Genomic DNA, 26,122 nt, shown 5'->3' with positions numbered 1-26,122 from the left:
TCAAATTTCTTTCAATCACATAAATTTTTTAAGTGACAGCAATGCTTTTAGGGAATATTTCCTTTTACAAACAGCAATTAGAAGATCAGCCTCGCCACCAACAACAGATCCGGCCATGGCTACATTGCCCGTGAATCACACTAATAGGTCAGTACAGGAAGTAGAATAGGGGGGACCACACTGCAGTAACACAGACAGAGGCAAGCACATCTGCTGGCACAGGATGACTGCTAGTTTGGAATGCCATGCCCCTTCCCTCTGTGGGAATTGTTGAGCCAGCAGGAATATGTGGGCAGTGGGAAGGAAAGACCTTTCCTTTTCCTGAGAGAGAGTTTGAGCCTCATTCCTGGGTGTGTCCACAGACAGAAGCAGTTTCCAAATTCCAGATACCCTACGTGTATCTACATTATGCATTTATTTAATCAATGCCGTTTTAGGGTGGGTTTTCATGCTCAAGTATTATAAGTTTTGCATAGGGTATATGTACTATCTAGCATTTATTAAAAAAACTAATCCCCGTTATGAGAGAATTCACTTTGTGTAACACACACACACACACACACACACACACACCTCGTCACTTTGGAAAGGGATATCAAAAAGGCAGTAGAATTGTTGTGTATGAGGTTTTGGTGTCTAATAAGCCAGGTTCAATAAAAACCCTAAATTTTTGAAATAGGTTTAAGATTATGTTTTAAAAACCTAAGTTGGTAGAAACAGCTCCCACAGAGTCTGTGTGCTGTGTGGTATGGAACTAAGCTCAGATCTGTGCTTGCTTCTAATGCGTGACGTTAAAATGCCTCTGTAGAAGTAGTAACTAGAAGTAAAAGCCCTCAGCAGAGGGAGAAACCCAAATAAGAAATCAGTATAGTTAGACACAGAAGTATGTAATACATGGTACAGGAGTTCCAGTGAAGAATGTTTAAAATTTGTTGCTTAGAAATCCAACTCTCCCAGAAGTTTATATGTAGGTGATATCAGAGTGATAATAAAAACAAAATGGATAAGAAGGTGCATATTCATTCATAGGTGGAAATAACTAGGAATGGGTGAAATACAATACTCTTCAGTAGTGACATTTACAAATATTATTTGTAATAAACAGAATATTTCTGAGTCAACAAAGCAGACATAACTTCATAGGTGTCTCTAAGATTTTGTGGAATGCAGTGTTTTGTGGTGCGTTGCAGTGTTAAACTGTTTGAAGAAGAGGTGGAGCAAGGCAGTTAAGTCACAAAAATTTATGCCTGCATAGAAACCCATGGGTCTAAAGGCTGATGCCCCTAAAGAGCTTTGTGTAAAGCCGAGAGAGGCTCCAACAGTATATCACTGTGGGAGCATACAGTGCTTGGGAGGCCATCACCAGCTCCCTGGAGGCACAATCTTCCTACTAGTAGAAAAGGATATTGTGTTTGCGAATAAATCACAGAAGGGGCACAGGGACAAAATGTAGGGGTAACGCCGGACTGTACCTAGGCATCTTTTGGCCAGGATCTTTTTAATTTAAGGAAGGCAGAATGTGTAAAAAATTGACTTGCCTTCCTGAACGTTGTATCTTAGGATTTCAAGGAACTGCACATTTAAACTCAGATGTATAGAAAAGGCAAGTGGAAACAAGAAGGAACCCTGAGAGAAGGTGATTCTGCAGGTTGGCGCTAGTGATGGGCACCGATGAATGTGCTCAGCATAGTCTAAGGAAGCAAGAATGTAGAACTGCTGGGGAAATCTGATTCAGGTGAACTGTACCCAAGGTAGCCTGACAAGTTACATGTGAGGCTGCTTAGTAGGTAATAATAACGTCTGAGGAATCTTAAAAACAGGAGTTAGGAACTTTTCAAAAATGGGAACAAAACCAAATGCTGAATCCGTTGGCCACTGAGCTTTGATGTTTCTTGGCAGTGTGTAAAAGACGTTATTACACAGGTGGTCTATGAAGAACCATGAGTCAGCGTTCTGTTTTCCTAGGAATAAGTCATGTCATGTCAAACAAGTCCTCCTAACCACATTCCTGCTTCTGTCTTTAATGGGGTTGCCAAGCTGGTATAACAGAGGAACACAAAGACTTTGACCAGTGTATATGCCAAGGTGTCCTGTGAATGAGTGAGGGGATAGTTGTTCAACTGCTCGAGTAACCAGATGCCAGGAAGGGTGATGAATGGGCTCGTATCAGCTCGGCGATGGGCATTGGAGGCTTGAGAAGGAACCTGTTCATGGCAATATTCTGTGCAGTAGCCTCATCAATGATTGGAAGAGAACATAACGTGGTGATGAAATGTCTTCTCAACATAAAGCTCTTAGGAACATCTTAATACATTAGATGTTATAAGCTGCATTTAGGAGAGTTTTGATCAACTAGAAGTAGGTCAAATACAAAAGGATGAAATTTCATCGAGGCAAAAATTAAATCCCGTTCTGAGTTTCCAAAGCATAATTGTATAAACATACAGGATGGAGAGATGTGGCATGAGATAAAGCGTGTGGAAGAAGATTTAGGGATTTTAGGTGATTGTAAATTTCATGTACATCATTAGGTGTGGCTACCTAAATGTAAATAGCATTTTGGCTGAATCGGTAGAAGGTGTATTATTCAAAACCAGACAACTGTCCTACCCACACCTGGTCAGACCATCCTGAGGCTCATCTGTGCCATTCTGGATGCTATGATGTAAATGGGACCTTCTTCTAGGAGAGAAATGGGATTGAGGAAGGTGCAAAAGGGCTGAGGATGAAGGACTTCAGAAAGGTGTAGTAGCTGTTTATAGATGGTTTAAAGGTGTTCCATAGAGAAACGTAACTAGGCCCCTTGGTGAGTGGAAGTGTCAGAGAGGCAGATTTTACCCTGCTATAAGGAAGAGCAATCTGGGGGTCGAAACAGCTATGGTGGAAGTTTCCTGGTCACTGGAAAGGGTTGAAGCAGTAACAGGGCACCTCAGGAATATCACAGAGGAGATTCCTATATTGAATTGAGTTGGGCAAAATACAAACACCAAACATTTCATTGAGTACCTACTTTGAAGTCAGTGTTTTGCTAGATACTGGAGCCTAAGATGACTTCTAGTTATGAGTTTTCATGATGCTAAATGAGCCAAGAATGTATGGGGAGGATGAAATGGTTCAGGACAACTTTAACATTTTACTGCTGTTCTTAGCTAGTCTTGTGCTGCCCAGCGTGGTAACCACTAGCCACATGTGGCTATTTAGCACTTGAAATCTAGCAAGTCCAAACTAAAATGAGCTGTGAGTGTAAAATACACATATGGTTTTGAATAATTAGGAGGAACTTTTTATACTGATTACATAGCAAAATAAGAATGTTTTGGATATACTGGGTTAAATAAATGTATTCTTAACACTAATTTTACCTATTTCTTTCTACTTTTTTACATGTGGCTACTAGAAAGTTTAAAATTACTTTTGTGCCTTGCATTATATTTCTCTGAGAAGTACTACTCTAGAATTAAGGTTTTAGAGCCAACCTAACTTACAAATGTTTGATTTTTGTTTTCTTTTTTTGTTTGTAGACCTGAGAAGATGGCTAAACTCCCAGTGATTCTGGGCAATCTAGACATTACAATTGATAATGTTTCCTCAGACTTCCCTAGTAAGTTGTAAGTTCTATATAATAAATAAACAAAATTTTGTTTGGTTTTGTTCTTCAATTTGTTTGTTTTTAATTTTTCAGATTATGTCAATTCATCGTACATTCCCATGAAGCAATTTGAAACCTGTGCTAAAACCCCAGTCACATTTGAAGTAGAAGAATTTGTACCCTGCATACCAAAACACACTCAGCCTTACACCATCTACAACAACCACCTTTATGTTTATCCTAAGTACTTGAAATACGACAGTCAAAAGACGTTTGCCAAGGTGAGTGTAAAGATGGAAGTTTCATTTCTGATATCAAACTCTCTTAGGTTTTGGCTTCTCATGTTCTTTTATAAATGTTTTCACATCTTGGCTTTTTGTTTTCTCTCCCTTTTTTTCTTTAAATACTGCTGCAGGCCAGAAATATTGCGGTTTGCATTGAATTCAAAGATTCAGATGAGGAAGACTCCCAGCCTTTGAAGGTTTGTTTTTTTTCATAGATGTTTGCATTTTCCTATTTTAAAAATGTAGTTGCGTGATATTGCACAACTAAAGGAATTTAGAACATTTTAATTGACACAAACACAAAAAGATTATGCCATCACAATCTATAACCACGTATGTTGAACCTTGGGGAATATTGAATAATTGAGTTCTTGCTTCTAATGGACTATTTCTGTCTTGTTATACTCCTTAGGGATGAACGTTTCTCATGTATATTCAATTCAGTAAACATATCGTGCACCTACTGTGAACCAGGCATTGTGTGGGTGCTAAGAATTATATTAGTAACCTTGATAGTAGAAATAATAATAAGTTTGACATTTATTGAATGTTTATTGTAGTTTGGTAGTCGTATTAGTAGGAGATTACTGGTGATGTGTATGGAGTGCTTATTGTATTCCAGGTTCTCCTCTTAGAGCCATATTGTTATTAACCTCCTGTAATTCTCATAAAAGGCTTTGGAGTCAGGTACTATTATTATCTGCATTTTTTCAGTTGAGGAGACTAATGCACAAAATTTAAATAAACTGCTGAGGGTCATACATTAGTGGAACCAGTGTTCAAACCCAGGCAGTCTGGCTCCAGATCGCAAATTCTTTACTGTAACTATGTGAAAGTGGCTTTTCAGGAAGGGAAGGAGACAAAGATGTAAAGAAGAATATAATACAGTTTTGGCCAGTTTTGGCCCTCAAGAAATTCACAATTTAGTGGGAAAGACAGTCATGACAAAATACCTCCTGGCACACAGAAGGTGCTGAAATGGTTTTTTGGACACACACTGAATACTTAGTATAGAAAAAATCCTGAAGGGACACAGAGGAAGGGGTTAGTCATTTCATGAAGGATGCATGAAATTTTGCTTGGTGCACATAGAAAGGGAGATGGTTGGGATGGGGATGGCGTGAGCAGAGGCATGGAGGTGTGACAGGGAGCAGTGAGCAAGGTGCTGTCCAAAGCTACCGTGTGGAGGGGGGAGGGGGTATGGGGAGGGCTGGGAGGTGAGCTGGAGGGGGTGTTGGGCCAGGAGCAAGGGGGCTTGTGGGCCTGGAGTCTCATAGGCGGAAGAAATCCAGCAGAGATGGTTAAGTTTACGCTATTGGAGAGTTGTTTGCAGCACATCTGAGTTTAATTTCTTACTCTATTCATTGAATGCTGGTGTTTCCCTTTGCTAACTCTTATTTTAGTGCATTTACGGCAGACCTGGTGGGCCAGTGTTCACAAGAAGCGCCTTTGCTGCAGTTTTACACCATCACCAAAACCCAGAATTTTATGATGAGGTGAGCAGGTTTCCAAGGGAAAACCGAATGTGACCAGTTTTAAGGAAAACTCCATGTTCTTTGCTTAGTAAAGCAAAATTCAAAAAAAGCTGCATACTATACTGAAATTGTGTTGATGGAACTAAATGTTGAAGTATTTATTTTACCTAATTTTTTTCTAATTATAAAAGTACACAGTACATAGTACCTTTATAAAGTTTATAAAGTAGAAAGTAATTACAAAAGTATTTTTGACACTAATACTTAGTGTCAAAAATAAAAGCTTGAAAATGCAGATAATGCAGGAAACACGTCAAAATCCCCTCTCTGTTACTACCACGATTAATATTCTGACATATTCTTTTCAAATTCATACTTAAGTAGAGTTATGTTTATTGGACCTGAGAATCTTCCTTTCTTATTGGGTTTCCTTATATAAAATTATAGTGTAGTTCATTAAAGCTACTGTATGAATCTGCTTTCAAATATTCTACCCTGTGTTTCATCATGCCGTGGCTGTGTTAAATTAGTGGAGTGGTTTCTCTGATGTGTTTTCCAATTCCTTGTAGAGTTGAAATATCAGCTCTCCTATTTTTTGTCAGTGAATGTCTGAATCTGTTCAGGCTGCTATAACAAAATAGCACAGACTGGGTGGCTTACACACAGCAGATGTTTATGACTCTCAGTTCTGGAGGCTGGAAGTCTGGGATCAGGGTGGCTGCATGGTCAGGGACGGCCCTCTTCTTAGGTCGCAGATTCTCAGTGGTATCCTCACCTGGTGGAAAGGGCTAGGGAGCTCTCTGGGGCCTCTTTTATAAGAGCAGTCATTCCATTCATGAGGGCTCCACCTTCCTGACCTAATCACCTCCCACCTACTAATACTATCGTGTTTCCCAAAAATAAGATCTAGCAGGACCATCAGCTCTATTGCGTCTTTTAGAGCAAAAATTAATATAAGACCCGGTATTATATTATATTATATTATTATATTATACTCGGTCTTATATTATATTATATAAGACCCGGTCTTATAGTCAAATAGGACCGGATCTTATATTAATTTTTGCTCCAAAAGATGCATTAGACCTGATTGTCCGGCTAGGTCTTATTTTGGGGGAGACATGGTATCACCACCTTTTCGGGTTACAATTTCAGCATGTGAATTGGGGCGGTGGGGAGGGGACAACATTCAGACCATAACAGCCTAGCAGTGTGTTAAGGGTCCATTTCTTCCTTAGCACAATGTACCGTCTGAGGTTTCTTTGACTGTAAATGTTACTCTCAGTTTGGAGACCAAATGCACGCTTATGCATTGGGTGATATGTTTTGTGGGTGATGTGTGGCTGCTTTCACCAAGAGATTTTGTTGTTTTGGAATATTAGAAAGATCATTATTTTGTCTTCCTTGCAGATTAAAATAGAATTGCCCACCCAGCTACATGAAAAGCACCACTTGTTGTTCACATTCTTCCATGTCAGTTGCGATAATTCAAGTAAAGGAAGCACAAAGAAGAAAGATGTTGTTGAAACACAAGGTTTGAAATGTTATCATTCCTTTGATTATTTGTAACTTGCACATTAGGGTCCTAAATTTTATTTTGGTAATTTGCATCCTTTTGTGAAGGAGTTTTTAGATGAAGTTTGTGAAGGTAGCATGCCTGGCTTATTTATGTACATTTTTATAAAAGATAATTTTAGAATTCTAATCCCAAAGCTCTCCATGTACATTATAGGCAGTGTTCTGCACATATTATATTCAGGGCCTTTTCGATTTCTTAGCCCGATTGATATTGACAGTTTTTAAGGATCAGGCAATTTAGTAACATTGGCTTTCTTTCATAAGTTCTCATTGACGTACAGTGGATTTTTTTGTTCTTTGTTTCAACAGTTGGATATTCCTGGCTTCCTCTCCTGAAAGATGGAAGGGTGGTGATTAACGAACAGCACATTCCTGTTTCAGCTAACCTCCCGGCTGGCTACCTTGGCTACCAGGAGCTTGGGATGGGCAGGGTATGAGATTTTAAGATTGGCCTTTCCCAACTTCTTCAGAAAACATTAGAGATCAACCTAAACAATAACACAAGAAAAGCATGCGGGGTCTTTGCCATTCCCAACATTTTAGTTTTAGTTATTCATTTTCAAGTAAACTTAGGCAATTGGACGGTAGTGCTGTTAATAGTATCACAATCTAGATTTACAGTTTGGGCATTTTAAAGTATAAGCCCAGAAGTAGTAGTGCCTCTGCAGGGAAATGGAGACTTGGAGATGCTGAATGAGATTGAAAATCTCGGCAGACTATCCTCAAATAAAGATGTGTACTTAGGGTTATGCAAATGATTAGGAATTGTCTTCCAGCTTAATGTAAGTCTGGTAAGCAAATCTCTCACCCACATAGTAGCCCATTCTGATACCTTTCTGATTCATTAAAGCCTGAATTGTCTCAGATTTCTCCAACTGGTTTGTTGGTTTTGCCTTCTTTTTAGCCGTCTTAGATTTTACAGGCTTCAGTTTTATGATATACTCAGATAAGATCTGTTTCATTTTGAATGGCTTTTAATGTTTCTTTGCAGTTAAATAGTGCCAAATTTGGGGCCATGTTAGGGACCAATAGTTAAAATATTCCAAAATAAGGGTACGTCATATAACATTCAGTTACAATTCCTAGTCCGAACATGAGAACAATGGAGGTTTCGGAAGTGAAATTAAGCACACACAGATGATTGACCCATGGCCTGTGCCAGGAGTACACACTGTCCTCCCTGTTTTATCTGTCACCTTCTGCCATCACTTTCAGGATCCTGAACTCAAGTTTGGTGAAGTCATTTATGAAATAGGATGCTTTCCCTCTTAAATAGACAGTAATCCTTACAGCTGCAACTAAACAGAAAAGATAGCTTAGAACATCTCGTCAGAAGGTTATTTTACACGGGGGAAGAAAGTGGAGAGAAGTTGCTGTTGGTTGCTGTCCTGCTGTGAGCCAGGCCCGACTCTCAAGCCACCAAAGCTGTCTGGGTCTTCGACACCTCATCAGCACCCTCATTCAGGATGGTGTTTGAAGCCAAGATCACTCATCTGCTGGGATATTTTTTCCCTCCATGTTTTTCAGCATTGTGGTCCAGAAATTAAATGGGTAGATGGAAGCAAGCCACTGCTGAAAGTTTCAACTCATCTGGTTTCCACGGTGTATACTCAGGTACGTGCTATTCCATTAAAATTAGCAGTGTTTGCTCTATGAATGAGTTGATGTGAATTTTTTGGCAAAACAAAATCCTAATTGATACGTTATATAGATATATTTTTACTCTGTAGGTCCTCTTTTGAAGATAGGAAGTACATATGAGGTGCTTATATGTACTGAAATAAATGAATAGAACAAATAACATTTCCCAACAATTTTCTTCTTTTGTTGGAGGAGCTTTGGAATCTTTTCAATTTATTTTTATTTTTATCTCTTTGATCTTCACATTTTTATATGCTCAGTTTCATGGTCTAAATAAAACATGCATGCTGCAAGAAGTGAATGCTCCTATTTCTACAGCAGATATGCTAATAAGTTTTCATTTTCTTCTTTTCTTCCCCCAGGATCAGCATTTACATAATTTTTTCCAGTACTGTCAGAAAACCGAATCCGGAGCCCAGGCCTTAGGGAATGAGCTTGTAAAATACCTGAAGGTATTGGGTGGCTTTCTTATAACCCCTTTTAAATGAGCTTAGAGTCGGTTGGGTTTTCTCTTGGGTGGTGAGTGCTGTTCTTACTCCTTGGATGATTATAAGGGTGCTCTTAGCTAGACGCTCTCACATCAGTAGCTTCTATATGGTTTTAGACAGTGGCAAGAAGGGGACTCCCTTTGTCATGCGCCTCCTGCCTTCGTCCTAGTCCCACATCTACCCTCAGGCCACACTTCAAACACATTGTTCCCCACATGGGAAACCACTCCCTTACACAGGCTGTCTGTGCTGAGTGCTCACTGGGCACAAAGCACCGTAATAGGCACATAAGAAGCAGTGACTTCAGTTTCACCATGAAGGAACCTCTAGGTCATTGTAGGAGATAACATAAGCTTGGCGAATGCATGCTAGGTGAGTTAAAAATAATAATAATGATAACACATGCAACCAACCCCAGCTTGTGCAGGGCTTAGGGAGGCTCCTGGGTCATTGCACACTGAGAGCAAGGAGAATTCGCCTAGGGGACTTTCATCCAGAACATGACTCTAGGGGAACATTTTTAAAAAGGAGAGTAGCAAAAAGGGCATTCTAGGCAGGGATAAAAATAAGAAATGTGAGAAAGGAATAGAAGTTTGTTTGATATAAGCGAGGAAAATAAAATAGGGATTCTGAAATTACTGCTGTGCCAAGTCCCCTGTCAACGACCTCATAGAGAGCCACGTGACTTGAAGAGCCCTTCTATTAGATCCCTATTGCTGCTGTAAGCAATAACCACAAACTTGGTGGCTTGACTCAGATTTAATTATTAGAAGCAAACTAAATGGAAAGCTTACAATAGAGAAGAATTACATGTTAGTGCCTTTTGCAAACTGAGCTGGGACAGAAAGGGCCTGCGGCTGTCTCTCCACCTGGTCCCTGCCACACACAGAAACCCACAGGGTCCAGGCAGTCTGCCGGAGGGGCAGAGGGGCTGCTGGCCCTGAGCTGAGGCCGCCTGCCCACCACTCACTCCTGGCCGGTGCCCTGGTCGTCGCCCGAGATGATGTCATCAATCCTCAGCAGCAGGACTGCCCTCTCCACTGCTGTCCTATATGTCTGCAGCTTCACAGCCAGTGGCTCCCAGACATCCTGCTCCTTCGTGTCCACCAAAGTGCCCCTCTCACCATTGACTCCCCAGGTCCCACAGTTCTCCTGGGTGTGCTTGGCCCGAAGGGCGGTTTTGTACATCTGTAGGTCAGGAGTCTGACATTAGTCTCACTGGGCTAAAATCAAGGTGGTGTTAGTAGGGCAGAGTGCCTTTCTGGAAACTCTAAGGGTGAATCTGTTTTCCTGTCCTTTACAGCTTCTAAAGGCTCCCTCGTTCTTTGGCTCATGGCCACTTTCTCCATCTCAAAGCCAACAGAGATGCTTCTCTGATCATTCTTCCTTAGGCCTGTCTCCCCAACCCTCCTCTTTTTCCTCCCTCTTCTACTTTTGAGGACCCTTGTGGTTACATCAGGCCCACCTGGATAAATCCGGGAGCGCCCCGCTATGTAAAGGCCAGCTGGTCAGCAGCCTTAATTCCGCTGCCGTGTAACCTGTTCACAGGTGCTGGGGATGAGGACGCGGACATCCGTGTTCCTTATCCTGCCTGCTGCTGCCTCCCATTTGTTTTAGATGGGCTCCTTCCATCCTTATTTGACACTGAGCGGACATTGCGTGGGGTGGGTTTACTTTGCAAAGGCTGACTCGGACTCTGACCCCCGCCTCCCCCCCCCCCCCCGCCGTTTGCAGAGTCTGCACGCCATGGAAGGCCACGTGATGATCGCGTTCTTGCCTACCATCCTCAACCAGCTGTTCCGCGTCCTCCCCAGAGCAACTCACGAGGAAGTCGCTGTCAATGTGACACGGTGAGCAAGGTGGGAAGGTGGATGCTGTCCTTCCCGTCCAGTCTGTCCACATCTGGAGCACAGTTGTACCTGTCTGGGACGCTAGTATGTGTTAAACATGATACGTAAGCGACTTCTTCTGATCCCATATGTGGGGGCCCCATCGAATTCCTTGTCTCCTGTGGTGACGATAGCATCCTCATTGATCTCCTACTACTGTGATAATAATTCAGTGTGTCCATTCTCACATTACTATTCATTGCTTTATTCATTCCTGTGGTGTATAGGGTCATTATTCATGTGGTTGCCCAGTGCCATGAGGAAGGATTGGAGAGCCACTTGAGGTCATATGTTAAGGTATGTAAAATAAACTGCCCCAATCATTTAAATCTGTGGCTCTCCAATTGTCCTTCTAAGAACCTATTTTTTTTTTTTTTAAATCTACTTACTTGGGGATGTATCTTGGGATGAAACTGAACACCTCTGCTTTCTCTTCTGTACCACATAGCTAGTGCTTATACCTGAACAAATCCAAAGAGGGGCCGCCATTCCTTTATGTACTCAATTTTATTTTGTCAACTACATTTCTTCTTTTAATGGGTTTTACAGATAATGTGACCCAAATGATGTGGAAGTTTAAAGAAGAATTTTAAGTCACTCTTAGCTAGGCCTCTGGTATAGCGTATTGTCTTCATTTTTCTTTTCCCATCTAAAATTTGCAGGAAAACTGCTCCTCCCAAGATAGGAAGGTTAGCTCGGGCCCCCATCCAGGTGGATGATTCTGTGGGATAGCAAGAAATGTCGTTGGGATAAATAGCAACAAGTTCTCCATTGATACACAGTGTTCAGTAAACATAGTATCCGTTTCTGTTCTAAAAAGTTATACACATTCTGTTTAGTCTTCAACACCTCTGTGAATTATAGTTAGGTGTTAGTTTAAAAAGTAAAGTTCGGATTGTTCAGGGTGTCAGTTACACAGCATCATGTAACACATTTTGGGAAGTCCTTCAGAGGTGGAGCTATGGGCTGGAGGTCACTGACCCGAGTCAGGGGACGCACGTATTTTTATGGGTCCCCTGAAGACATCCTGGGCTCCCTCTTTCTCTCACATGACAACCACCCTTCTCACCTTCCATTTCCACACGTTCCTCTCCCACCCATACAATTGTGCCTCGGTCCCTGATCTCCATCCTTTGGAGTCTCTCCAGCTTTCATCTCATCTTGGAGAACCAGTACGTTAAAGTATCTTTCCCTTTTCTTCAAAGTATGCTTATAAGGCTGAGCCGTATATTGCTTCCGAATATAAGACAGTGCATGAAGAACTGACCAAATCCATGACTACCATTCTCAAGCCTTCCGCTGATTTCCTCACCAGCAACAAACTACTTAAGGTATGTCAGGGGGCCAGTGTGACTCTGCAGTATTAAAATTAACTAAAGAAAACTCCAGTTCCTCAGCTTGATCAGTTCACCCCTTCTCGTGTGCTTTTTGAGACAATCACCAGCTCCTAAAGGGTAACAGTTAGTTCTTCAGTACCAACTTTGTTACTTGTCCTCCTATCAAAGCTGCAAAGTATTACTCTACTCAGAGTTTCATGGGCTCTTAAGGAGTAATAAGTCATTGTATTCAAATCACTGGAGGACCGTGTGTTAGAGGTTGTACAGGCAGGTGTCTACAGACGAGACTCAGCCAAGAGAAGGACCACATGTCTGATCTGGCAGTGCCTCTCGCTGCATTGTGCCATGCTGAGTGTAGGCACCCAGTTTCCCAGTGGACATGTGAAGTAGGGGAACATCTGCCAGGCACCTCTGGTCTGATCATTTGCCAAGAAGTTCAGCCATGTTTTGGGGTCACACTTGTTTTATGTCAGTAACATTGCCAGCCTAAGAGAGGAAACATCTCACCTTCTCATAGGTTGTTTTTCTTACTGGGGTCCTTTTTGTTTTCTTTCTTTCAGTATTCATGGTTTTTCTTCGATGTTTTGATAAAATCCATGGCTCAGCATCTGATAGAGAACTCCAAAGTTAAGGTATGTCACTTCATATCAGGGCTCTTGTGATTCCTAGGAAAAAGTATCTTTCATTATGTTGGTAGCTAACATGTATTAACACTTTCTGTGGGCGTTACAGTACTGTTTTAAGTGCTTTTCGGTAATGAAGCATTTTAGCTTTATAACAGCGCTATGGGGGAAGTATTAGTCTTACTATTCATTTTATAGATGGAGAAACTGAGGCCAAGGTGCTTGAGTTACTTGCGCAAAGCCGTGCTGCTAGCGAGTGGAGAGAGCCAGGTTTTGAGACCAGTCTGGCTCCAGAGCCCATACCCCTCAAGATCTGTGATATTAAATCCAAATAAAAATATGTCCTTTCTTTTGACCAGCTTAGAAATCTTCAAGTTCTGCTGAAATGGGAGTAGTAGTTTAAGCAGTCATTTCAAATATAATTACCTGGTATTTCTTAAGCGTCTTGAGCATCATAGACATTTCTCAGGGACTTAGACAAAAGTGTGTGACGCTGCTTCACATCCTCTGCAACCAATGAATGGACTGTGAGATAACTCAGTCTCCCCCCAGCCCTCCTCTCCCAGGTGGCTGAGTGTGTGTGCCCTGTGACTCTCTGGCTCTCCCTGCTGTCCCCATGCTCATCTCTGGACTGATACCTGTCAAGCTGTGACTACTTGTCACTGGCTGTCAGAGGCTCAGTGTAGATAAATTTTTATAAAATTCCAAGGCAGTAAATACAGGTGGCCATGTTGCAGAGTTCCTACTGAAACATGCAGTCTTGGAGTTTAAAAAATAAAGCTCAGATTGCCATGATGACTATGAATCCTCACTGCTTTGTAGCTGTACAGAAGTGCGGCTCGAGGAATCTGGGTGAGAGCTGGAGGCAGTGTGCAAGGAGCAGCCATTGTGGGGCCTGGCAGTGTCTCTCTCAATGAAGGAGGGACGGAGGGGGGAGTCCAAGGATGGGAGGGTCTGGATCTAGGCCCCATGGAGAAGCCTTGGGAAAGGCTGCTGGATTTCGTCAGGTGGAAGGTTGGAGCTTCAAAACCGAAAGCCGTACTTTCCTCTAGCAGAGCAGGTGCTGGTGTCTGACCCGGTGGTTTCCTTTTTATTTTATTTTTTCTTGTAAGTCCAACTTTAGTGCACAGGGAGGTGCCAGGTGGAGGTGGGCCCTGCCTTCCACAGAGTAACACACCATCTAAAACAACAGCCTGCCAAGAAAAAAATCTAGCAGATTGTCTACTTGGCAGTGAGCAGCTACCGTGTTTCCCTGAAAATAAGACCAAGCCAGACCATCAGCTCTAATGCATCTTTTGGAGCAAAAATTAATATGACCCGGTCTTATTTTACTATAACATAAGACCGGTATAATATAATGTAATATTATATAATTAATATAATATAATTGGGTCTTATATTAATTTTTGCTCCAAAAGACGCATTAGAGCTGATGGTCCGGCTAGGTCTTATTTTTGGGGAAACACAGTAAGTGTATGTTCATACACACACACGTGCACCTGAGCACATGCACAGGTCAAACAGATATATGTTTTTGTTAAAATTGTTGTCACGTGAAGGATAGGCTTTAGGCCTGTATTAGTTTTCGAGGGCTGCTATAACAACTAACACAGCCTGTGTGGCTTAAACAATACAAATTTATTTCCTCACAATTCTGGAGGTTGGGAGTTTGAGATCAAGGTGTCTGTAAGGTTGGTTCTTCTGCAGCCTCTCTCCTTGGCTTGTAAACGGCCACCTTCTCCTTCTGTGCGTGTCTGTGTCCTAATGTCCTCTTTTCTTATAAGGATACTAACCCTGTTGGATTAAGACCCCCTTTAATGACCTTGTTTTAACTTAATTTAGATTAAATTTAACTTAAAATTAATTTTTGACTTAAAAGTTAATAGGGTCTTTAAGTTACCTCTATAAAAACCCTATCTCCAAATACAGTCATATTCTGAGGTACTGAGGGTTATGACGTTAATGTAAGAACTTTGAAGGGACACAGTTTAGTCCAAAACAAGGCCCTACTGCATTTTTCATTATTTTTGGCTCTAAATAAATGCAGTCACTTCAGAGACATTGATGACTTACTTATACTTAAAAATAAAACTGATTTGTTCGGAAAGTATTCCTTGAGCCCTTATTATAGGCAGACTCCAAGGTTACAAAGTTAAATGGAGCATGGTTTGTGCCCTCACAGAATTTAGGTGGGAAATTGTACAGTTGGACCAGGGGAGTGATGGTCAGGGAGGTAATGGACTTCTGAAACACTCGCAAGAAGTATATTTAAAATCAAGTATCAATGGCATCTTTCCAAGAACTGTGACAGAAGATTAATAAAGGAACTTAATTTCATGTGTTCTTTTCTGAAGATGCCAAATTAAACCACAGAGCGTTAAGAATGGCAGGGACCTGGAAGCTGCCTTCTGATCCAGCTCCTCCCTTATTTCACAGAGGTTGAGATGGAAGTGTCGACCCATGTAGTGACTTGCCCAAGGTCACACAACTGAGCAGAGCCAGGAACTCGTGCTATAGTCAGAATCAGCCTCTCCCCGATGTTTTGCTATTTCTAGCCTTACAACCTAATTCTCCAATGCCTCTGGGAAATTGTTTTTGTAACTCTTTGGAACCACTCAAATGCTACCATGTATAACCTTCTCCATAAGTTAATTGTATTTTGGTCCTAAAACAACATTCAGAGAGTTTTTAGAAGTAGTTTATTTTAAAATCGTTATCCAGTTTAAAAAGAAACACTGGTATCCACAAGGAGGAAGCTTAACCATAACATAATTTACTATAAAAAGAGATTCAAAACAAGCACTTAACCACTTTGGAGAGCTGAACATTTTCAACTCTCCCCTCTGCCTTCTGCTTCGATGTCTCCTTGGACTCCATGCCAGTCTTTCCCTAAATCACATGTTACTGATCTAGGAACTTCTCACATTTTTTGAAGCCTTCATTCAGTTTGCCTCATATCTTAGAAGTAATGAGTTTTATATGTTTGAATTGGTCATTTTTATGTTTGTCTTATATTTACACCTTAAGAATTTTATGTCCTAGGAACATTTGACATCTTGCTCCCCAGCATATGCCATCAGTTTGACTCAAATAAACTCGTTCAAAAAAAGAAAAAAAAAAAAAAGAATTGTATGTGCTAGTTTTTGATCCCAGTGTTTTGAATTTAGGGAATAAGTTTGTGCTCTCACCATTCCTGTATCATTGGTGATTTCCAAAACCATGATCAAATTCCCTCAGAGTTTTGATAATTTTTGACTGAAGATTATAAATATAATCCAGTTTGTTTATAATCCTGAACTGATTTTTTTCCTCATTGGTGAGTCTTAAAGTGCCAACACGGCACACATCAGTCTGGTAGGGGTATCTAGGCCACAGATTCATATAGGAGCCAGATAATGCTTTTGGTGTTGCCCTTTCCAAAGATACCTGCGACGATCAGCGTGTGGGGTTGTAGTGTTTGTTGAGCTGAGGCCTTTGGTACACTCCCGGTGTTAGTGGGGTCATTCCATCTATTGCATGTTTATGTAGAGGGATAGATTGGCACACTGTTCTGCTTGCTTCTCATGCTACACTGTTTCTGAAGATGGAGGTGGCCACATGTCCACCTTCCTGTCCCCAGCCAATCAAACTACGTTTTGTTACATTTGCTGAGGAAGACTGTAGATCAGAGCCTTTCTCTGAACTAGCCTCCAAAATGAGCAATTTATTTGCTAACCTTGAGTGTTTTCTAAGTGACATGTGCTTGGAATTTAAAATAAGTGGTTTTTGAGTAGACCTCATTGATACCTGCTAAGGAGAGTTCACAACCTCCAACCCCGTTCTGCCTCCATGGGCAACATATTTTAGGTGTTTCTTTCCTGTCATTTATATTTAGCAGCTATAATTTCAGCAGACTCGTTTTGAATTTCCTTTCCTCCCACACCGAATCAAGCAAATTACTGGCATTCCACAGGTATACTTCAAGGAAGCTGGAAAACCTGTCATAGGATAGGATGAATATATACCCTAAAGTCTTACTTGTTGAACCTTCCACCATTTTCTGGCTTAATTGAGCAAGGAAAGAGCTTTCATTTGAAAAGTGGAAGAAGAACGGTATGGTTCACGTTCTACCTGGACTGTTTGGACTTCCCCTACACCATATCTGTAAACCCTGTACATAGGTGATGGCAGAATGTTCATATCCATACTTCTACCCATGGAAAAATGCTTTGAACTGTTGTTTGCTATGTGCAGAGCACGGAGGAGAAATACACATAGAGTAGAGAGTGGACCCTCATCCTTGAAACTGACATAGTCCTTGGAGAAAGACTACATTTATCTTAGAACAGTTGGAGAAAAGTTCAGGAAGGAGTATGTGTGCGCTTCAAAATGATAGGAGATTAATGTGGAAATAGAGATGGAACTTGACCAGGGCCTGGAAGGGTGCCACATTAAGGGTGAAGAGCATGAATGTCAGGCACAGGAAGAGCTCGTGCCCAGATAAGGCCTCTGTGGCTTGCTCTGGGGCAGAGCTCAGACTTAGAGGAGAGGGGAAGAGTGAAAAACAAGATCAACTCAGAAACAGTGGTGAGATGATGGGAAGCTTCGAAGCCAAGCAGCCAATGGTTTGGTAGGGACCACAGAGAGGTGGGGTAGGTTCCTTAGCAGGAGAGACGAGGCAAAAGAGCGTGTAACTGTGAGCTGAGTGACTTGGAAACTTTTATGCTTCTCTCTGGAGTTTAACTAGCCTGTGGAACACATTAATACACCTGTCATTTTTTTATATGACTTTTTTTTTTTAGATCTCTAATTGCAGTAATATGAAAGGACATTTTATGGTGATGCGGATGAAGATCTAGCATTGGGGGAAGTGAGGTGAAATTGGGGATGAGGATGGAGAGCACTGTGAATGAATAAAAGAGAATTTGAGATAGAACTAATAATTTGACCCAGCAAGTCTACTTCTAAGTATCTACCGAAGTGAAAATGTATTCACGCAGAGACCTATGCAAATGTTCATAACAGCTTTATTCGTAATAGCAAAAACAACCAAAAGTCTATTAACTGGTGAACGGGTAAACAAATTGTGGTAATGCCACACAATGGAATACTACCTAGTAACAAAAAGGAACAAAGTACTGATTCTTACAACAACAGGGATGAATCTCAAAAGCATTGTATTCAGTAAAGGAAGTCACTGTAATCATACAGAGTACATACTGTATGCGTCCATTTTATCACATTCTAGAAAAAGAAAAACTACAGGGACAGAAAACATCAATTGTTTCCATGGGCTGGAGGTGGGGGAAGGGTTTCAAAGGGACACAAGGGTACTTTTATGGGGACAGAAATCTATGTGCTGGTGGTTACACAACTCTACTCACTTGTCAAGACTTACCAAACTATATACCTTAAAAGGGTGGCTTTTAATGTATGTAAATTAATCTTCAATAAACCTGAATTAAACAAAATAGAACAAAGTAAAGTCAGATTTGAGTGGGGTAGGTTGGGGAGGAAGGCCACCTAGACGTTAAGTTTGAAAGCATAGAAGTGTGGAGTTTTTGAGAAAGATCATCAAGACATGGTTTACCAGGGAAGATGGGAGGTGATGAGTTATACTTGGGTTATCTTAAGCTTTAGGGCTGTAGGGTCAGCTGCTGTGACAGATCTAAAATAACAGTGACTTAAACAAGAAACAAAAGTTTATTTATTTTTATTTATTTTTCATTATATTTATTTTTTTTAATTAGTCTCAGGTGTACAAAACAACATACAGATTAGACATTTACACCCCTCACAAAGTGATAACCCCACCAAGTCTACTACCCATCTGACATCATACATAGTTATTACACCATCGACTGTATTCCCTATGCTGTACTTTACATCCCATGAAAAGTTTCTTGTTGCTCACATGACAGTCCAAGCTAGTATGGGGGTTCTGTTCCACAAAGTTGATGGGGGGCCCAGACTCTTTCCATCTCACTGCTTTGTCTGCCTAGAATGCTGCACGTCCTCCTGATCTAACTGGGTTCACCACCACATCCACGTGGAACCAGCAGGAAGGAGAAAACATGTCATTTCCCTGTAAGGATATGACCTATTGCTACCCCATTGGCTAGACTTAATCACATGCTAGCTAGCTAGTCACTTACCTACAAGGGATTCTGGTAAATGTAGTCTTTATTCTGAATGTGCACCCAGTTAAAAGGTTGAGGTTCTATTACCGTGAGAGAGAAGAGAGAACAGATATTGGGGAGCAACCAGCAGTTGTTGCCACAAGGGGCAGTGGCAGAGCCAAACAAATTTCCATTTGGCGGGTGGAGATTCAGTCTTGGGCGATAAAGAGAACAGATACAGCTAGAGAATAGATTTGTGAGTACCAGTCTGCTGAAAACTTAAACTTAAGCTTTTCTCTGGGAAAAGCATTGTTTTAGTCTGAGTCACCTGATGGGATTATCCATGGAAGAGATTTATTAGGGGCAATGACTGGGGAAAAAAAGGGGAAAGGAGCCCGGGAGAGTGTGGGAGAGCCATCAGATGGTAGTGTAGGTCTGACCCAAGGTGAAGGAAAGAAGGAAGGAAGGAAACATCCTCGACTGCAGTGCAGTTTGATGAGAAAATACTTGATCCATTGACCATCAGAGGAGGCCCATGACCTCCAGGAACAAGGCTGCCTTGGTATTGCTGCCACCCTCAGCCATGGGCCATGAGCAGCCCATGCAAGGGGTGGTCATGTGCAAATGCAGCAGCAGATTTCAGAGCATAGCAGCTGGGCAGTGGGTGGGTCAGTTATGCTCCCTGCAGTTGGAGAGCTGAGTCACCATTTTCATGGCATCAGCAGGGTAGACAGAGAAATAAACATGGAAAGGTTAGAGAAACAATGAAAATAATGAGGATATAGGAGAAAGAAAAGAAGAAAATAGAAAAAGTAATGTAATAATAAAGGAATAACTTCAGACTGCTGGGAAATGTCATTGGCAGACTTCTTGTCTACCCCATGAATTTTGTTGTTGTTTGCTAAGCCAAAAAACATGAAGTTTATTAGCTGTTGGTCTTATTTATCATATGTCACTGAGCAGTAAAATAGCCCATAGAAGAGAGGTCTCCAAACCTCACAAGAGAGTAGAACACAGTAAGGAACAAACTATCAAGCATTTGAAGACTATTGTGAAGTTTTTGTACGTTAAGCCGTGATTTGGGAAGCAGCATTTGTCAGATCCCAGACAACATGCTATGTAAGGTGTGGTGTACCCCGTTCCTGGTGTCTGCGAAGACATGGCTGTTAGCAGTGGGGTTCACAGGATCCTTCACAGCATGGCTGAGTGTCAGGGAAATCTCAGTTAGTTGAGGGGTCGAGTGACAGGAGCTGAGCAGCCAGCAGGATGGCACAGAAGTGGGGCGCAGGGGACATAGCAGGTCAGCTGGAGGAGGCTGGGGGGTGTGGACAGGCGTGGGGCAACAGACCTGCACCGGCAGCCTTGGTCGGAGGAGCAGATGGTGGTGGCTGGGCCACTGGGCCGCAGGGAGAGCTTCATGTCAGTCTTCAACGGCACTGAGGTGTCATCTCCTAACCACTGAACAGCATTGTTGGTTGTTTGGTTTGTTAGTTATCCACCATTTTGCACCACATCTGCTTTCTTTATAATAAAAACTTTTTGTTACAGACATTTTAAAATAAATATAAAAGGAAAGAGAATAGTTTAGTGAATCTCATGTTATCACCCAGCTTCAGCAGTTATCAACATCCTACTATTCTTTATATATCCAGCCTCACACTTTTTTCTCCCTCCCTAGCTTATCTTAAAAGCAATTTCTAAATATTTTATAACTTCTAAATATCTGTAAAAACCTTAGTGTGTTATCTCTAACAGATAAAGCCTTTTAAAAAGATGTAAGCACTATACTACGATTGCACTCAAAAGTTAGCAGTATTTCTTTCTTATCTAACATTCAATCTGTGTTTAGTTTTCCTCCAAGTGTTTCAAAAATGCCATTTTACTGTTGGTTTGTCTGAATTAAGATCTAAACATAGTCCACACATTGCATTTGGTTGATGTGTCCCTGAAGTTACTGGATTCTCCCACTGTTCCCTCTCCATTTATTTGTTTTTTAATGCAGTGTATTTGTTGAAGAAAATGAGCCATTTGTCCTGAAGAATTTCTCACATTCTAGATTTGGCTGATCGTAACTTTGTGTGTTACTTGATATTGTTCTCTGTCCTCTATCTTTCCTATAAACTTGTAGTGATATCTAGAGGCTCAACTCCATTCAGGTTTAATTTGCTTTTTGTCAAGGACACTTCATAGTTGGCACTACTGCATCACATCAGGAGGCATGTGATGCCTCCTGATTGTCACACTTTTGGTTATGATAGTATTGACTGATAGATTTATGTGGTACCCACCCCTTCCATCTATTATAGAGTTCCCTATCCACTTTTCATGGTTTTCCTAGCTGTTGTCTCAGCCACATTCTGGGAGACCTGATTTTTAGGAGTGGCCATCTTGAGTAGCCAGCAGTCATGCCTGGTGTTTAGAACTGGCCTTACCTGAGGCTTTGGAAGCTAATCATCTATTGAGGCCAACAGCTCAGGATATAGAGCTTTGTTCCACACATGTGGAACAAAGTCTTTTTATAATTTCTGCTGTTCTGCTTTTAAAAGTAGGTAAACTTCAGATTCTCATTGATCCTTACCTCACTCAATTCTTGAGTTTATATAAGCTTACAAAGATTTTCTTGTTACTGGTTTGAGAATTGAGAAGCTTAGAGAAGCTCTCTAAGCTTCAGTTTCCTTATCTGTAAAATGGGAATGAAAATACCTCTCTGTTGTGGCTGTTAGAATCACTTGCACAAATGGGTAAATGCATGGAGCATCCCATTCAGTCCCCTCCACATTCACACTCAGTAAATGGTTCCGTTTATTGTGAGCAGGGAGGGGTGGTGTGGCGGCACGGAGCAGAAAGAGCACAGGCCTTGGACTCAGGCTAGATCTGGATTTGCATCTTTGTTAGTTGTTAGTTGTATGACTGAGGACACATTTACCTAACCTTTCTAACTCTCTGTAAAATGAAGGTTAAATTTGCAAGGTATCTTATAATAATTTAATTTAAAAGTACATGGAAATATCTAGTGTAGTTCCTGATGTGTAGAAGATAAACAGTAAATGGTAGCCAGTTGTTAAGTAGTCTGGGAGTAATTTCTCAGGTAAGCATTCCTGATGGGGAAAAATTACTACCGTGTTTCCCTGAAAATAAAACCTACCCCGAAAGTAAGCCCCAGTTAAGATCGTCAGCCAGACGGACGCATTTAGTACGTTATGACGATGTTCCAGAAGAAGATGACATGACTGTATTTGAATAAATGTAGATTGTTGTACATGAATAAATAAGACATCCCCTGAAAATACAGCCCAATGCATCATTTGGAGCAAAAATTAATATAAGACCTGGTCTTATTTGGGGGAAAATACGGTATAGGACCCAGTCTTATTTTCGGGAAACACGGTATGTAAAGTTAATTTGGGGAGGACTGCTTCTAAGCAGTTTCAGCTGGTAACATGCAATCACCAATCTGTATTTTCAGTTTGAATGCTTGAAGCTTAAACCTAAGGCAGTGGTTTCTAAAGAAATCTCTGAGAGGCACACGTATTAGAATGAACAAAAGTACTCAGTGAAAATGCAGGTCTTCATCAGCCTCTCTGTGATTTTTATAAAGCTCTCCCAGGTGATCTTTATCACGCTGAAGTTTGAGATCTCAGGTCTAATCCATAGCACTTACTTGAAGTATTAGAATACTTGGGCAGTACTTTGAGAGAAGAAAGAATAATTCATGTCTCGAACTTCAGAAAAGTAAGATTAGAATGCTGCGTTTCTTAAATGGACTCAGATATAAGATCCCCCGCCCCCCAAAGTGTTGCAACTTAAAAAGTAATGAATGTTTGCTTTAAATTATTTTCAGTTATTGCGAAACCAGAGGTTTCCTGCATCGTATCATCATGCCGTGGAGACCGTTGTGAATATGCTGATGCCGCACATAACTCAGAAGTTTCGAGATAACCCAGAGGCTTCTAAGAATGCGAATCATAGCCTTGCCGTCTTCATCAAGGTGAGGGCCCCCGGGCGAGAGGGTGTCTCCAGGCTAAATGACTGAGGCGTTCTTTCTAGCTGAGTGATTAGTATACAGTAGGAAGTGGTTCGTTGCTCAGTGTCAGTGGCATGTGTGTATGCTAAAGGATAGACATTAACCGTGGAGACTGATGAGAACCCAACTTTCCGAAATGCTGGGGCCTAAATACTTACCTTTGTGGGTTGTTTCATCCACAGAGATGTTTCACCTTCATGGACAGAGGCTTCGTCTTTAAGCAGATCAACAACTACATTAGCTGCTTTGCTCCTGGAGATCCAAAGGTAGGGTGTGTGTTACACACTGCTCTTGTCTTGCTGATTCGCTTCCAGGAACCTGCCTGTTTTTCTGGGTTCACACCAGAATTTTCTTTCAGCCCCGGAAGCACTATTCACTCCCCTTTCCTGAAGATACTAACTAGTACTTACTTACAATATTAATGTGTGAGATATTAGGGGCACTAATTCCAAATGTGCAATAAACGTATCTATTGATTTTTCTCATAAACACCTGAAAGGACTTCTCAAGTGCAAAACTAACAGTACTTGTATTGGGAATCATAGTTTATTCAGCAAGGTAATAGAAGTAACCCAGTAGCCTTTCTCTTACTCATGTTTTTATTGCAGTCAGTCTGTGTCTATAATTATAAGCTGCCTGAAATCCTTTATTGAAGTAGGAGGAGCATAAATAATAAATGCCCTCAATGAAATGTGTTCTCAATTTTCAAGCAGCTCCCTGCAGCCATTCTAAAATCTAAAAGAGTGTAGAGCGTGTCGTTCCAAGAAGGTCAGGAAGCTAAAGACTGGGTGTATTATTTCATGCAGGGCTTTGAGGATGCAGTATAAAGTGTCTAGCAAGGTATTTAACTTAGGACTAAACATTTTTTCCTGCAGACCCTCTTTGAATACAAGTTTGAATTTCTCCGTGTGGTGTGCAATCATGAACATTATATTCCTTTGAATTTACCGATGCCATTTGGAAAAGGCAGGATTCAAAGATACCAAGGTAATCTTACCTCTTTGCACATATTAACTTAGTCTTTTCACTAAGAAAGCCACTTGTTTTAAATAAGATAAGGGAATTGATTCCAACCTGTCATTAGGAATTTTTAATTTTTTCATTGCTGGATTAATTTTTTTTTTCTTGTTAAATTTCCGTTTTAAAAGATACTGACAAAATGTTCTACGTTAACTTACTTTTCAGCAAACTTACCAGACAACAGATCATGTTAGTGTGACTCTTTTTCATTGAAAAATTCCTTTGCTTCAACAATAGAAATCCATTTTACTTACTGTAGTTTATTTTTATTTGTTTCACTTTTCCTTTTTTCTCATGAATTAGCTTTTCTTTCACCAACTGTGGAGTCAAATGAAACTCCTGTAGGTAGGTGTGGGGTATGATGCTTGCTTTCTTGCATTTTCCTCCTTTAAAAGAAAAAGAATGCAAGGATGGCTGAAATGCTTTCATATGCTTTTCACTCAGGCATTTCCCATATACGTGGATCAGTGTTTAAACTCATGACAAACCAGCAAATGTGTTCTCACTGTAGCTAAAACATTGCTATGACATACAGGGAGGCATCTCACTTTTTGCTCCTGGATCCTCTAGGATGTTTCTTTAAGAAGTAAAACAAACAAAAAATCCCTGCTTCACTCCAAAGATGTATTATTCCACCATTTTCATATCCCTTGTCGATAGTGGTGGCCGTAACCTAAATCACAAGCAACATGGCTTTTCACTGCTTTTTATGTTTGCATGTTGAGTCTTTCTTAACTGTTCTGTATCCTCTTTAAGTTTGAAGAGAGTTAAGCTCATAGAGATTTCTTTATCTTCATTGAATAAATCGAATGAATCAAATTAGTCTTTTAGGTTTGTCAAGTGATATTTACTGAATTTAGTTCCTTGTGTGTGATCAGGATTATTTATGCTAAAGGAGAGAGAAAGTAGAAGGATGCCACCAAACTATTAATAACACCTAAATCAACTGACTCAGAAATTCAGAGAGAAATGTACAAAGACATTCATTCAGAGACATAAATATCTCCCCCCCGCCAGACTCAGACTGACTTTTAAGGAATGAGAAGGGGGATTGTGGCCCCAGAGTTGGCATTCATGCATTCAATAAATATTTACTCACCAACTGTGTCTAGCCCCAGGATACAGTTGTGGACAAGTGTCCACGTAAAAACGTCCAAACCTGTGAAGAATTTTTATAAGATTTTATTTGAACCAAACTAATGACAGTTGCCGGGAAGCAAGATCTCAAATGCTTCTTAGAATAGCAGTTTGCAGCTTCCTTTATGCATTTTGAATTAAGGAGAGAACTGAGGAAGATAATATGAAGGTGGGAGAAAACAAGGCAGGGATTGGATTGCAGGATTGTTAACAAGATTATATGCTTTCTTGAGGGTGGTTATATCAAAGGTGTTAATCTAGATGCACAGAAACAATGGGCAGGGCTTATTACTTAAGGCAAAGATAGACCTTTTACTAAAAAAGTTGTGTGCGTGGGGCATGACTACCCACCATGACCTGCCCAGTGAGGAATTAATGACCAGATCACCCTGAGAGGTTACTTTCTGTAGACCCCTTTTTCGTCCACACAAGGATGAAAACTGGCTGTTACTGAAGGGAAATCATGTAGAATGTTAGAGAGCAAAATGTGCTAAGGAGAGAAAAACAAAGCAAGGAAAGGGGCTATAACATGGGGGTGACATCTGAGATAGAGTGACCAGGAAGATGGTGATCCGAAGAAAGTGAGGGGTTGAGCCAGGTACGGGTCTGAAGGAAAACATTCCGGGTCTTAGTAACAGCCAGTTATTCAGCATCCCCCGATCCAACCCCGGCCCAGCTGTCTGGTCTCACTCCCCACTGTTCCCCACATTTCAGCCACACCTGCGACTCCCAGCACCCCAAATGTGGCATGCCCACCCCTAACACACTTAACCTTAAGTAGTCACCTCCCTGGGGGAGTCCTCATCGTCCTCCCCAGCCGATCACTCAGCACCTCCAATGTGATGCCTGCCAGGCTCCTCTTCCCCTGTCCCCAGCACCTCAGCTGGAATTAATCACTTCCAACCTTGTACTTCAAACCTCATCAGATCCTCCCTCACT

At 41.1% G+C, this 26,122-nt stretch overlaps 1 protein-coding gene across 10 annotated transcripts in view; it reads left to right on the top strand.

Moving 5' to 3' along the window:
- Positions 1–26,122, top strand: part of DOCK9 (dedicator of cytokinesis 9) — a 257,537-nt gene that overhangs the window by 169,254 nt on the left and 62,161 nt on the right. For 7 of the 10 annotated variants that reach the window (XM_033105052.1, XM_033105055.1, XM_033105056.1 and 4 more), the window contains exons 16-30: positions 3,522–3,601; positions 3,683–3,870; positions 4,005–4,070; positions 5,277–5,369; positions 6,759–6,882; positions 7,236–7,357; positions 8,454–8,540; positions 8,930–9,019; positions 10,790–10,905; positions 11,172–11,241; positions 12,150–12,275; positions 12,842–12,913; positions 22,844–22,990; positions 23,209–23,292; positions 23,902–24,013. In XM_033105052.1, the coding sequence (XP_032960943.1) occupies positions 3,522–3,601; positions 3,683–3,870; positions 4,005–4,070; positions 5,277–5,369; positions 6,759–6,882; positions 7,236–7,357; positions 8,454–8,540; positions 8,930–9,019; positions 10,790–10,905; positions 11,172–11,241; positions 12,150–12,275; positions 12,842–12,913; positions 22,844–22,990; positions 23,209–23,292; positions 23,902–24,013 (1,577 nt within the window). Of the gene's footprint in view, positions 1–3,521; positions 3,602–3,682; positions 3,871–4,004; positions 4,071–5,276; positions 5,370–6,758; positions 6,883–7,235; positions 7,358–8,453; positions 8,541–8,929; positions 9,020–10,789; positions 10,906–11,171; positions 11,242–12,149; positions 12,276–12,841; positions 12,914–22,843; positions 22,991–23,208; positions 23,293–23,901; positions 24,014–24,349; positions 24,392–26,122 lie in introns of all 10 variants that reach the window. The other 3 variants (XM_033105047.1, XM_033105048.1, XM_033105049.1) reach the window with 1 other exon arrangement.

This window comes from Rhinolophus ferrumequinum, chromosome 4 (genome assembly GCF_004115265.2).
Source record: "Rhinolophus ferrumequinum isolate MPI-CBG mRhiFer1 chromosome 4, mRhiFer1_v1.p, whole genome shotgun sequence".
Taxonomy (NCBI): Eukaryota; Metazoa; Chordata; class Mammalia; order Chiroptera; family Rhinolophidae; genus Rhinolophus; species Rhinolophus ferrumequinum.
The sequence above is the reverse complement of the archived record's forward strand: the minus strand, read 5'-3'. Positions and strand labels throughout refer to the sequence as shown.